This window comes from Pelobates fuscus, chromosome 3 (genome assembly GCF_036172605.1).
Source record: "Pelobates fuscus isolate aPelFus1 chromosome 3, aPelFus1.pri, whole genome shotgun sequence".
NCBI classification, from domain to species: domain Eukaryota; kingdom Metazoa; phylum Chordata; class Amphibia; order Anura; family Pelobatidae; genus Pelobates; species Pelobates fuscus.
This window is the reverse complement of record NC_086319.1, coordinates 76,245,800-76,259,811: the sequence shown is the minus strand read 5'-3', so window position 1 is coordinate 76,259,811 and position 14,012 is coordinate 76,245,800. Positions and strand designations below refer to the sequence as shown.

At 43.5% G+C, this 14,012-nt stretch overlaps 1 protein-coding gene across 1 annotated transcript in view; it reads right to left on the bottom strand.

The window, feature by feature from the left end:
* Positions 1-874: 874 nt before the first annotated feature.
* The window catches only part of DEPDC4 (DEP domain containing 4), a 30,977-nt gene continuing 17,839 nt past the window's right edge, over positions 875-14,012 (bottom strand). Inside the window, exons 5-9 of the mRNA XM_063445191.1 lie at positions 12,097-12,323; positions 7,029-7,171; positions 6,364-6,489; positions 1,973-2,051; positions 875-1,088 (exon numbers count right to left, since the gene is read on the bottom strand). Of these exons, the coding sequence (XP_063301261.1) occupies positions 895-1,088; positions 1,973-2,051; positions 6,364-6,489; positions 7,029-7,171; positions 12,097-12,323 (769 nt within the window). The 3' untranslated portion in view covers positions 875-894. The remainder of the gene's footprint in view (positions 1,089-1,972; positions 2,052-6,363; positions 6,490-7,028; positions 7,172-12,096; positions 12,324-14,012) is intronic.

Sequence of the window (14,012 nt, the reverse complement as noted above, 5' to 3'; positions counted from 1 at the left end):
GATAACAGTTCCTGGTAGTTTTTGCCCAGGGCATCTGCCTTGCAAGGACTTCTTATTGAGCTGCATTGGGAAGTCTGTGATTGGACAGCAGCAAAAAGTCTGGGCTGGAGAAGAAGGCGAGGACTTACAAAGGCCGCAGACAAATATTCGGCAGCTTTTTCAATCTGTATCTAGATATAGCCACAATGGAAATAATACAAATTAAATCCATGCATGCTTTCATTGGGAGTAGATCTACTAAATGATGTTTTTTTTTATTGAGCAGTGAATTGTCCCTTTAAATTCCAAAGCAGTCAAAAGATACCATAAAAAAGTAGGGGTGCATTTTTCCTACGCTAGACAAAATTTGATCAAATACAGAGCGTTGCCTCGCTGATTGTGAGACAATATCTATGGCTCCAGGGCTTTTGCGGGTTTATCCACAGACATCATCGTTGTACTATCACGCATGCAGTTAAACAGCCAGTAGCTGAAGAAAGAATATGGCAGTGCATGTGGGGGACAGCATCAGGTAAGTATAGCTCACCTGCACTGCACACCTGAGTCACTGCCCAGCAAGAGACAAACATTTGCCATCAATGGTCTTTTCAAAATATGCAGAGACCCCTGAAGGCGACAGAGCTGCTTTCAATGTGAAATTCACCTTGCATTCCTTACAATTCTCACTTTAGAAAATAACCTTGTCAAACACACAAATCTCTGATTGGATTATCAAGAAGCACAGATTATGCAAAATAATCAAAATGATGGTTAGAGTGACTGTGTTAGTCAAGTCAGCCCTGCTACAGTTAATCAATTTAAACATATAAAAAAAAAAAAAAAAAAAGAAAAAAATTCTACCCCATCACAATTCTCATTAGTAGTGCAAATAGGAGAAAAGTTACAAAACCATAATTAAGGCAAGAAATGTTCATTTAGGGCTGAAGGGTGATACTTCTTAAACTCTTTCATTATTTTCTTTCTCTTCTTCTCAGGGAATGCATTGTCCTGGTTGATGATCTCTACTAGAAGTTGCAGTTCATTTGTTGTGCAACGATATCTTTGCCTTTCAAATTCATCCAGGGTCAAAAGCTGGCAAAATGTAAAGCCTTTAACAGATAAACGTAGTGATGGTCAGCTGTGTTACAGTGTATTTGTGCAGCAAGAAGGTAGAGATTGTAATGTCAACATGTCAACAGAGGTTTATGGGAATGGGTATTTTGGTTTGCCCTATATCCAATTTACAGAATATGTACCGTATTTTTTCTTCACCACTTCCTTCAGATTTGCCCATCTGTACAGGTAATTCCACTCCTAAACCGAGAAATAGCTGGGGTGGACATTAAACATAGTTGCTGACCCCACAAATTACTGTTCAAAGCACGGGCTTGATGGCTTTCTCACACTGATCAGTCATGGTCCTTGTTTCACTGATTAAAATAAATATTTTTCTTCCATGCGGATTAAAAATTGAAGCATAAGAGGGGAAAATTGAAGTTTAGTACTGATTCTCCTCTGTTTTAATTTTAGAACTAGATGCATAATGAAATATTGTAGTTTCTAGTAGAACCTGCTTTATTGAACAGAATTTTGTAATGGCGAGCTTTTGGGAGAGTCTCCCTTTATCAAGTTTGAAGATCCAAGTCCTAAAACCGTCACTACACATTTCTGGTAGTCCCGTAAAAAGGGTATTACTGCAATACTTCATTATTTTGCATCTACATTACATTACTGGACTAATACGTCAACTAAAATACATGACTACTGTGGAAAATACGGATTTTTTTTTTTTTAAGGCTTCCTAAATAAAAATAAACATTTTAATTTATGCATCAGTGAAACCTGGAGTTTGTCTGCCCAACCGTTAGTGTGACCCAAGTGCAACTTTCTAACACTGTGATACCTGTGCTACAGCTAGTTTGATGCTTGTGGAAGTGATCATATGTCCAAACACACGCTTTCATAATAAACGAAGGAACGTTTTCATGATTACCTGAAAAGGAATCGGGGTCCACACCATTCTGCAAGCTCCTTAGCTTTGTACTGATAAGGTCCAATAAAGCAAGCGGTGTCTGTATTATAAACAAAGACAGGCATGAACAATATGAATTTATCCAAGATACACATACTTAAAAGAACTTTCTGGTGCAACTGTAAAAGGTCATGCGAGTTGACTACACCTGTTAACGTTTACCAATAAAATTAAACTGGCTCTTTGGCTCATTTGAACTTCCAGTTTGTTTTCTTTTCTTTTAAATTCTTTATTTTATTTGTGCAGATGTTGAACATAATAGTTGCACTGCCACAATCGCTGGTGCCAAACATTTTCATTCACTGATATACATATGGCTTTGAAAACATTGCACTTTTTATATTATGACATAATCATGCATACAACAGAAATTCACGATAATATTATGTTAACAGTAGCTTGGCAATACGATGTGAGTTATAGTAGTTGTAGTGGTCATGCTAGGGCCCTCGCTGGGTGACACTTAACCTGCGTATATGGTTGGCTTAGTCTAGCCTATGCTCTCGTCTGGTCTGGGTCGGGAGAAGGCAAGGCGTTTCTGTCTGTGGCCTCTCGTCTGGTTAGTAGCTGTTGTGGTGCGTAATGAGTGGAAAAGGCAGGTGTCGTCCAAGGGAGGGTAGTTTTCCGCTTGTAAATGCTTATAGTGGAGATTAGTGGGTGACCCCTTTTGTTAGGTATTCGGGCGCAGGTGGGCCCGAGGATATGACGGTTGGTCTGTGTGTTGGCCTCGTGGCTGTGGTCAGTGCGCTGTGTGGCCAAGGGGGGAGGGAAGAGGGGAAGGGAGCTAGTTGTGGATGCTTCTGATGGTCTACACTTGATGTGTGGCCTGTGCCATGTTAGCTTAGGAGGTGAATAACAATCAAAAACAAAGTTATAACTTGAGAAATCAATCTAATGCTAGTAGCAAAACAAATTGGGTTAGCGTCCGTCTGCTGGTCTTTGGCCATTCGGGATTCAGGTGGTTGCGGCCGCGTGGGCCTCCACGGAGGGTTGGTGTGGAGTGAAGGGAGTGACCCTGGCTGGATCCCAGGAGTGTGGTGTCTTGAAGGCAGCATTGGAGTCCAGCTGTGTTAGGGAATCTTGTGGGAGACCTAGGTCCCGCATGAGCGTTGTTGCACCCTGTATGTCTTGGAGTGGATAGTCCATGCCCCCATGCTGCACCAATAGTGTGCGCGGTATGCGCCAGCGATATCGGATGCAGCGTTGTTGTAAAAGCATGGTGAGAGGTTTGAACGATCGTCGCCAGGCCAGTGTACTGCTGGATAGGTCAGCATAGAATTCCAGTGACGTTCTCAAATTGGGTGAGGGGTTTCCCTCTGATTGCTGTCAGGACGGCCGCTTTGTCTGTACTGCTCTGAAAGTGCACTATCAGGTCTCTGGTGGCAGTGGCTGGTTTGGGAACACGGAAAATTCCATCCAGGGTCACTGCCTTGGCTTGTTTTGGTGGGAGCACAGCTCCTATCAGTCTCCTTAGCATGTGCGGCAGTTCTGTCTCAGGTACCTCCTCCGGGATCCCCCTTATTTTTATATTGTTCTGTCTGCGGCGATCTTCCTGTGCTGCAAAGTGGGTTTCATGTGCTTTATTTTGGCGTTGCAGTTCTTGTATATCCTGCTCTAGCTTTGCCATTTGTTGGGAGCTCCTTTGTGAAGTCTCCTCCAGTGAGTCCATGCGGCCCGTCAGGCCTTGCAGGCCGCCGTTGATTGCCGCTATGTCCACTTGTAGGGTGCTCTGTAAGCTTGCCAGGAGCCCTTTCAGGGCTGAGATAGTGACTGGGGAGGAATCTGGGTCCATCTGTGTCGGTTTAGCTGGTGTGGGTAGGTGTGCGTTTTTTTTTTTTTTCTTAATTCTTTATTTTTTCGTGCATATAGGTTCAACAGAAAAGCTCATGGTACCCCAAAGGCAATCCACTCGCTTACGTCATTGACATTTCTTACATGGGGGTTTAAAATTACATGAGCACGTTTTTATAGTTATGGTGAACATCTGTAAAAATACAACATGAGATTCAGTGGAACATGAATAGGGAAACCACGGCTGTTAGTACAAAATAAGTGTTAGTCTTCGTTCGCCTACCTACTCTGAGTAAAGATGTGTTGCTTTCTTCGCAACTGTGCGCTGCCCTGCTATGTGTGGCTCGTCTTATGTTATGCCACCATTCGTAGCCACTCAGGCTAAGCTACTGAGAGGTGGTTTGGTGGTGTCACGATGCGGCCGAGAATTTAACAAGCAGGTAAGTGTCTCATTGTGTCTACAGTGTTACGCTAGGTGTGTGTCTGCAAATCTCGGGTGTGCCGTATATGGCCTGAGCTAACGCTAGTGCTGGTGGAACGTGGGGTTATTTACAAGTCGTGGTTAGTTGTAGCCTTTGCATCGTTTTGGTTAGATGGTGGTTTCAATGGTGTAATCAACACATCTGTTACAGGGTAAGGCAGATGAATTCTTGGTACAGATCAGCATATTGACCTGGTAAGGTGTTAGCGTTAACCGCCTAGTTAACCAAGGTACATTTTGTGTGTATGAGATGAAAACAAAAAGAAAAACAAGAACACTAGGTAAAACATTGCCAACAAATAACATAAGATGCCTAGAGATGGCGTTTAGAGTAAAGGGATGGCTGCCTCAAGTGCCGTCTATCAGTCTTGGTTCTAACTCCCTGGAGTCCATGTGTAGGGCCAGTCACTAGCAGCTGCTTCATGCAGTAGCCCACTTGTCAGTCCCTATATGTGTCGATGTGAGATCCTAGCTTAGAGGGCGAATAGTAAAGGCCCATGGGCGTCATACCATAGGGGTATGTAAGGGGGAGCCTTCGGCAGCTCTTTCAGCGTTGTTATTTATGAGTGTGCGGTCAGCGTGTTGGATGGCAGATCTGTGTATGGGACCTAGAGGATATGGACTAATGGGTCCTCTCGCTTAATAGCCCTGGTCGATTCGTGGAGTTTAGGGTGCTCCCTGTGACAATTCAGGAGAATGTACAGCACATAACGTGCAACAGGACAATGAGCTGTAAAGCCCACTTTACAGTGGAGTGAGCTGTGTGTAATGGTATCCTATGTTGCCGACCTGTGGGACCGGCCTGTAAGGAGAGTTGGGTCTCTCACTCATAGAGTAGTTTAAGTAGCAGGCTGTCCGCGCCGACCCGGGTCCCAGGCATTAAGTGCCGAAGGGGTGTTCATCGGTGCTATCTAGGGGTATGAATACAACTGCCCCGTGAAGTGTATATATTCTTGTGTAGTCTGATTACGCTAAACGGTAATGCCTAGAACAGGAGGCTAAGGTTTATGCTAGTCAAGGTACGGGAGAAAAAAGTAGGTTAACATAACATCTAAAATGAATACTCTATTTTGAGCATAACTCATCAATTTCAAAGTTGGAGTCAGTTGAGCTCCAGCAGTCAATGGTAGGTGGCAGGATGCCTTGTTTCGTCCCCTCCAAGTGTGGAATGGCAGGCAGCGAGCCCAGCCGGCAAGGTGTGCGTTTTCTTCCTCGATGGAGGCGTCGTCCGAATAATCGGAGCAGCCTCCCGAGAATGCGGCCATCTAAGGTCCGCTTGCGCCATGCGCCTGTCTCCACATTTCGCCTATGTTCATCTTGTGGTTCAGTCTGTTCGGTTTTGGCTTTTGGGACTTACGTCCCATGGTGACCGGGTTCTCTGGTGAGTACCCCTGGGCCGGGTCTAGCTGGATAATTGCCTTTATTTGTTGCTTTTTCGTCGCTTGCGGTCCGGAGTATCAGAAGTGTGCGACCGTCCGCCCAGTTTGTTTTTTTAAAATCTATTTCCAAGAGAATTCTAAGGGAGAATATTCAGCTGTAACAATCCTATAAATGTATGTTTTGATAGAGTGAATAGGAATCATACACAAGGTTACCCACTAAACTATTTGTTTTTGAGAATTGTCCCAACTCTGATGGCCAAAATCGCAGAGCTGAGAAAAAATAAAAACCCCACCATATAAAAAATTGGTTATTTTGGTACAAAACGTGAAGTTCCCAGGTCGATTCCCAAGTTAAAGAAGAACACTGGCACCCCTGTGAATGTATTATATGAGAGAATATTGAGCAAAAGTAAATAAAAGCGACGCTGCACTTGTCATTCACAAAAATAATAAATGCGTTCATTTATTTTTGACATAATCAACTACTTCCAATGATCCCAGTAAAAACAAAGGTAGGACCAGGATTGTTCAAAATGTCTCAATAGCTTCCTGGATTCTGCACACATCAAGTTAGAAATACTTGTGCTCGGAACTTGTTTTGAACAAGTGATATTCAGATGTAACTATCTTCAATTTAAAAAAAATATATATATATTCTGAAATGACTGCAGTGTATATTTGAGATTTTTGAAACTTACCTTAAATAGATCACAGTAGTTTTCCAACAAAAACACAGTAAACTGCTCAGTCTGTGTTCTTGATATTGAGGGGTTCTGAAGAAGGATTTTGCTTAATGTCCTAGTCACTACTGTCTTGTTATCAAACTGAAAGACAAAAATTGAATGTCTTTTTTCATAAAAATATTATTAAAATAGATTATAGGTAGTACGTATGCAAAACATTGTACATTTAAAATTAAAGCAAGAGGAATAAATTGATAGCGCCACCAAATTGACATAATTTATACTGGTATTCATATTTGGCAAGTAAATGTCCTGGATCGGGTACTAGAGAGGCAACAAGAGTCATCACAAGTGTTTCGTAAGGATGTGGAGGGTTTCACTACCACCTATCCACCCGATCAGAATTGTCATTATCAAACTTTTAAATACCAACTCCCCTGCTATCATGCTCTCAAAGAAATAAGCATCACAGATAAGATCGTAATGAAACTTGCTTTCCAAGCGATGTATACACAGCTTAAAAGAATTATCCTGGTTATCCCACGTTCACTGAATACAAACATTGTGCATGTGCACAGCCTATCAAGCAAGGGAGAGCAGAGGGAAAGGCACAAGTTAAATGTATTTTAAATCGCAAACAGGAAGCAAAATTTCTCTTTTGAAGTATTTTTTTTATATACCTGTTTTTGCAGTCTGCAGCCACAAGTTTCAGATGCCGTTGCCATAAACACCACTAATCTGCGGAACTCCTCTCTGGTGCTTGGAACAAGTAATCTTAAGTACAGCTGTACCGCTTCTAGTGCATGGGTCTCTTTTCCACTTTCTGCAAAAATAATATTTTTAACCCATCATTTGTCTGTCTGTTAACCTGTGGCAACGTATGTTCGCAGTATTTAAAAGTTGACTGATAAATCATCTAACCACACCATAGAAAATGTAGCTGTAATTGTTATTTCATTGAGAATAGAAGTGCCCATCTTGGGACTTACATTTTTTTTTTTTATAATTCTTATAATTCTTTATTTTCGTGGTGCATTGTAAAGACATGTTTGGCATACAGCAAATGTATAAAATGCAGGTAGAAAAATTATACATTGAAATTGCTATAACATGGCACCTTTTTCATAATTGTGACGAAGTAAGCCTCATCACATGTTCTTGTAGGGGCCTGCTGGCCAGCCTCTTACCAAAAGACTATGGGCCCTTAAAAAAAAAAAAAAAAAAAACTATGTTAACAGACTTGGTTCATGGGATTTTATATTTGGATTGGGAACCAAACAGCCACATGAACCGGAGACCACCCTGGAGCTTGTTAAACCTAATTGCTTTTTTTTTAAAATTCTTTATTTTTCTGTGCATGAGGAGTTACAAGCATATATCAAGTACCACAACAGCACACATGGATTAAGCACCAGTATTGACAATGTGGTACTCAGAAAACTGCACTTTTTTTTTTTTTTTTTTTAAGTACGTTGTAACAATCTAGCAACAATTTTGACATGTATTGAAAATTATACACGTTAAGCTGACACCCATAAAGCAATGCTAAGACAGCAAGCGCATCTGTATTTCAAGCTAAGTTCACACTCATTATTTATGAAGCGCAATGAAAAGATAACCACAGGCGTGTTATAGTTGCTTATAGTCTCCTACATGAGTTAACATATAGTGGAGCGATCACCTGGAAAGCAGGGATAGTAGGCATAACATACAGGCATATACCACTGGAACAGGTCACATAGTTAGCTTTAGGTACCTAGCGCAGCGGCAGAGCTTGCCAAGCTTAGATGTACTGGGGAGAAGTCGTAAGCATGGTATTCCCACAAGTCTCTCTTTGTACCATCAAGCAAATTGACATGCAAATAAATCAGCAGTCACCTATTGATTATTAGTCAGGCTTAGGTTGCCACAATAGGTTTTTAAGAGTAAACAGCCCCTTTTTCTTTTGATGAAAACCAGAGGAGGCATAGACAGTTGGTTGACATAGCATAGGGATTGTAAGCATGTCTAACTGTTCGTGCTGATAATGTATGTTAGTGTTCTACATTTGTGGTACTTGCTAGCAGGATTATAATTTCAACACTTATTTGTATGAGCCTGCTAGGGTTTTTCCTACGTTTTTAAGGTATGCTAGGTGTATTTTATTATTATTTTTCTTTTTTTTATTATAATTCTTTATTTTTGTAGTTCGTATATTAGTCACAGGCATACACATGGTACCCCAACGGCATTCCATATGCAGGTTTCAATACATTAGTTACAGTAGGAGGTAGATAAACAATGCACTTTTTTTTTGTGTACATATATTAATGTACACAATATATATATATAACTGGAATCAAGATTATATAAACATGCTTGAAGTACACATCTAAGCTATGCTTCCGACATAAGTTTGCAAAGGATGAACGATCTAGACATGTATATAAACAGGTTAAATTAAATAATTAAAGCAGGTTTAACGAATCTGACACAAAATAAGCTATATTAGCTGAGTCGCAGCAGGATATTAAAGCTAGGCATAAGTAGTAGGCCAAGTTAAAGGCTGTGTGTCGTTTTAAGCTATACATTGCAAAAATGTGGGCTATATTTAACGTTGGGTCAGCCTTGATATATTTAATTAAAGAGTACTGAAGCTTAAAATGTGATCAAGGTGGGTCTAAATGTGTAATGTCACCCTGGCTGGTCTAACTTGCGCGGACTGGTATAGGCCCTGGGAATCATCCGCGTGACGGGCAAGCCGCCTCTCCTGTATGCGCCGCTTCATGATTAGCCGATGCCCCGTTTATCGTGATAGTGTTGCTGGGTATAATTATCCACCAGAGTGGGGATTCGGGCAGAGTCCAGTAGTTGGTGTCCTGTGGGCCGCCCAGGTCGGGCATCAGGATGGCAGAGTCCGCTGGGGTGAGTATAAAGTCCAGGAAAGTCTGTCGCTTGGTGTCACCTGTGTCCCCTCGCTAGAGCTGCCGCTTTGCAGAACTTGTGGTCAGCGGGCAAGCATGCAGACGCATTGCGGGAGCATGTCGTTGAGTGAAAAAGTCCCTGTTCTCCATGGTGAGTAATTGCAGTCAGCGGTTCTGTCATGCTACTTGCCCTGCTTTCCCTTGATGTTTCTCGGTGGTGGGATAGTGTAGATCTCTCACGATGGTCTATGTTGTGAGGTATGAGGGTCGCGGGCTTCTCCAGAGGTCTCGTTCATTGCTGAGGGCTCGTTATGGTGGTAGCCCGTCTCTTTTGCCGCGACGCACACGGCGTCCGCCATTTTATGTAGTGCGCCCGGGTCCTCAAGTGAAGTGGTAGTATCCCTGGGCCTAGCTTGTTTAGCCGCTGGGTGAGGACCGGGATCACCCCCCCGGACCATAGGGGGGGGGGAAACAGGGCCAGTTCCGCCCGGGGTTGGGTCTCTGGCCGGGTGCTGTCTGGCAGGATAGTGGGGCAGCGGCTGTCTGCTCCACTCACCGCCGGCGAAGGCCTCAACCGGTCTGTCGGCGACCTTCCCTCCAGGGGACTGAAACTCATAAAGCCGGCCTCACCCTGGATCCAGCATCTCCTCTGCACTGAGTACCGTTGCCGTCGGTCCAGAAGTAATATTTTTTAAACGATTATTTGCATTAAAGGCTGGTGAGTAGCAGGAGCTGATCTCACATGCGACCTTCCCGCTCGGCGGTCCGGCCCCGCCCCCTTGCTAGGTGTATTAATGATGTCTTTGCTATACGTATACCAGCTATAGTAAATAGTAATACAGAGTTGTCAGACTAATAATTAAGGCGTCATCATGAAGCTTTAGTCCTATGCGGGTTTTTCCACCCCCGGTTAATCCCTCTTCAGCCAGATGGGAGTCAGTGGCTGTGTGCTATAAAGCTCGCCCGTGAGGTATAGTGGAGTGCAGTGGCAGCAAAGGTACCAAAAAGCTTAAATACTGTCACAGTGAGTGCTGTCCGGGGAAGTGGTAGAGCAGGGAGCTGGATCCCTTCTGCCGCGCTGTGTCCATGCGACCTTTGTATTTGTGGGCTGTCGCGGCATTTCCACGATGCTTTAAGAGGGTTGGTGTGCAGGTCTTAGTCTCTCCCTTCGAGGACACTTTCCGTAGGTGCACGTGAGTGCGGTAGGTCGCTGGTGTCTACCTCCGCAGCTGGCTTGTACCACTGCCCGAAAAGGGTCAGCGTTGTCCCGGCTTTTCCGCCGTCGTTTAGCTTGACCTGAGTTGGGTCTTAACAGGTCCTTGCCGGTTCTTTCTTGGCCCTTGTCAGCTTGCCTCCAGTGTGAGGTGTGTGCCTCCGACTTTCCGCTAACTTAGGTGCTTCGGCACGCGGTCTCCGCCACCTTGTTTGCAGCCTTCGAGTTTTGGAGCTCCATCACGGCCAGTGGTGCTGGTGTTGCTGCACGCTGGCGGACCTAGGGTGGGGACTGGGATCAACCCCCAGTCCAGAGGGAGGGGCGGGGGGCAGACCCCCTACTGTCTCTTTAATGGCTTTGATGTCTGTTCTGGCATCCAGTATGTCCTCCTCTGAGGCCCGCACCCGGTCAGGGATAGCCTGTATGTCTGTTCTTAATCGTGTTAGGTCAGATGCCCATAGTTTGTGTATGTCTGCAAGCAGGATTTTCAGGTCATGTTTGGTAGTGGGAACTGACCTGTCTGCAGTCTCAAGAGAGTGTATCAGGCTTGCCTGTGTGAGTAGCGTGGTTTCATTCTCCCCCTGCGTCTGGGTGTTCGCATTCTGACCCTCTGCAGTGAGTGTTCTGGGCTGTGCAGGCTGCCTCAGCATGTCGCCTATGTCCCTGCTGTCTGCCACGGGATTCGGCTTTTGGGAGCGGTATCCCATTGCGGGCATGGAGTCTTGGGGAGTCGGTGATGTGGTAGGGACCGTGTTTCGTAGGCTATGGGATGCGGTGCCGCGTAGGAGAGCCTCCAGATCCGGAATCGCCGGCGTGTAGTAGGCCGCAGTCTTGCGCCGCATCTTGGAGTGCTTTGGCGTGTGGAAAATCGGCATCAATCAGGCAGGTCAGGTGACGGGTTGAGGATGTCGGATGGGTCTCGGTTGGTGAGATATTGGATGGGTTTTGTATGATTTTAGATATGGCGTCTGCTCTGGTCTGCTAGTAGGCTCCGCCCCCCGGGACTTACATTTTTAAATCTTTCAAGAAGGTTTAAGTTAAAAAAAACAAAAACAAAAAAAAACCAACCTGCTAAGGGCATTTAATGCCACCAGCCAATTACAACATAAGATTTCACAACTGAACTTATTTAACTCCATTGTGCAAGATAAACAGGGTTATTCATGAAGTGAATTCCAGTTTTAAAGGCCAAAATAACTAAATTGGATCTACGTGAGCTACGATGGCAGTTCGGCTATTTTGGTTTAACATTTGAAATTCACTTCAAATTCATAACCCTGAAAGGGTTTTATCTGTTTAAAATGGCATTGCCTAAACGGACTGCTGTAGAGTTGGTGTTAACAACCACAGTAAGATCATTATGCAATCAAAGAATAACAAGGTACCAAGAAGGCATAAAAACGGTTATTTCATTTAAAACAATGCCGAACATCAATTAATAAGACCCCCCTTTAATACAGTTTTGTTATAGTAAAATAATCTGCCATGGGCACATTTAATTAAACCAGCAATGGCTGTATGAACAAGCAACGTATTGTAGTTCACAGTTTAGCAATATTGATTTGACGCCAACCTAAATCCGTAGGGACAAGAATTAAATATGGAAGACATGCAGTTTAAAAGCACCCTCACCTAAGAGTTCAACAATTCCCGAAAGTATTTTAAGAAGTCGACTATCCAAAAAAGGATCCCTCTCTTGGGTGTAATATTTTGCAATAACCTCGTATAACATTTTCTTGTACAAGTCCAGGTCTTCGGTGGGATTGTTACTGGGTGGAAGCTGTTGGCTTAGCATCACTATCTGCTGATCCGGAAAATGCTCCAAACATTCAACAGCTGCAGCAATCCATCGGTCCATCCTGGAAAGGAAATACAAAACGAACATTAACCTGAGCCGAGATGGAAGGTCTCTGTGCTCGATTAAAAGTAATTTGTAAAGGTCATTTTAAACGTGTGTGTGTTTTTTTTTTGTTTGTTTGTTTTTAAAATTATAAAGTAACACTGGGTACTAAAAAATTGTTCATTCTAGTGTTCCTTAATTGAAACAAAGAGAAGGAAAAGCAAACTCCGGAAGACTTTATAGTACTCCTGTTAAGGGGAAAGCGTTAGTTTGAACTTTGTCTTATTGCAGCTACACCAAAGCCAACCTTATTGGAAAAAATGTGTTGCAAGTGAAAAGATTGCCAATATAAAGCAAATGGCCATCAGAAATCGCTTGCATAGAATGTTTACTGCACTGTTGATAACAAAATGCAAAGTTCATAACCAAGAGCTATAAACTGCATAATTTAGAACTCTGACAGGTGAAAATGAGTCTCTATAGAAAACCGAGTATAAAGAATTGTTAGAATTACAATTTCTTGCTATGGACAAGATGTTACTTTGAATAATTCATGCTAAATGGAAATCTCTATCCATCTATTTTGTATGGAATCAAAGAAAACGTGTCATTTATATCAATCACTGGGTTTTATAGTCAGTCATTACAATGTCTAGTCAGCTTCCTACATATACTCATCATATCATTTTTAGGTTTATTACTGGATCCCGACTTACTTATTCATGACACCTGATCACCTAAACCGTTCCCAAAGCTGCAAAATGTTAGCTGCAAAATTAGCTGCTTTTACATAAGACTCAATTGTAATCCTTTATGGTACAGGTTTTACGGTACTTATTTTTTTTTTTTGTAAATATAATTTTTATTTGTTTTTGTTCAGGATTTTGAGACACGCAGGTCTCTAATTATAGTAGAACACGTAAACAGATTTACCTTACAATGAAAGAAGTCATCAGGCACGCAGGCCCTCACGGGTGAGTTGTCAGGCGTATACAGTTTCTTAGGTGCTTGTGCGAGAGCATACTGTGCGCTATGTCTTTTGTTAGGGACAGCAATATGCATGCTTAGTTGGGCTCGCAGGCCCCCTTTAATGTCGGACTCGCAGGTCCCGTGTAACATATGGGTATGTAGCTTTGTGTGCATCCTACTCGATGCGTGTGGGTTGGTTGCGTCCCTACTGCGTGTTAGAGTCTCGCGGTGGCTTTCGCCTCCTGGGGAGGAGTGCTGCAGTACTTGGTTGTGGGTCTCGCTCCCGTTCGGGCTCTGTTGGCTATGTGTGCTGCATCTAGACGTAGAGTTCGTCCGCTGCGGTAGGTGCGTTAACCTGTGTCTAGAAGTATAATGTGGTGAGTACGTGCTGTATAAGGGAGCAGCGTAAAGTAATCGTTTCATTGTAGTGGTGGATTGGAGGTGCGCATTGGAGCTCTAGAGTGGCTCAGTCATGGGTTCCAGTCTCGAGTCGCGTTCTTTCTAGGCAGTATTAGGGGGGGGGGGGTCGGGGTTCGGTCATGTCTCTGTCCTTGAGTTTCTCTAGGAAGGTGTCTTTGGCGGTTTCGAGGAGCCACAATGTCCAGGTCTCAGCGTAAGTCTGGGGTTTGTCTGAGGCTGTCATGATCAGGTTTTCTATTGCCCTAAGTTCTTCCATCTTGGCGAACCATACCTTCAACGGAGGTGCGGTCTTTTGTTTCCAATAGAGGGGGACTATCTG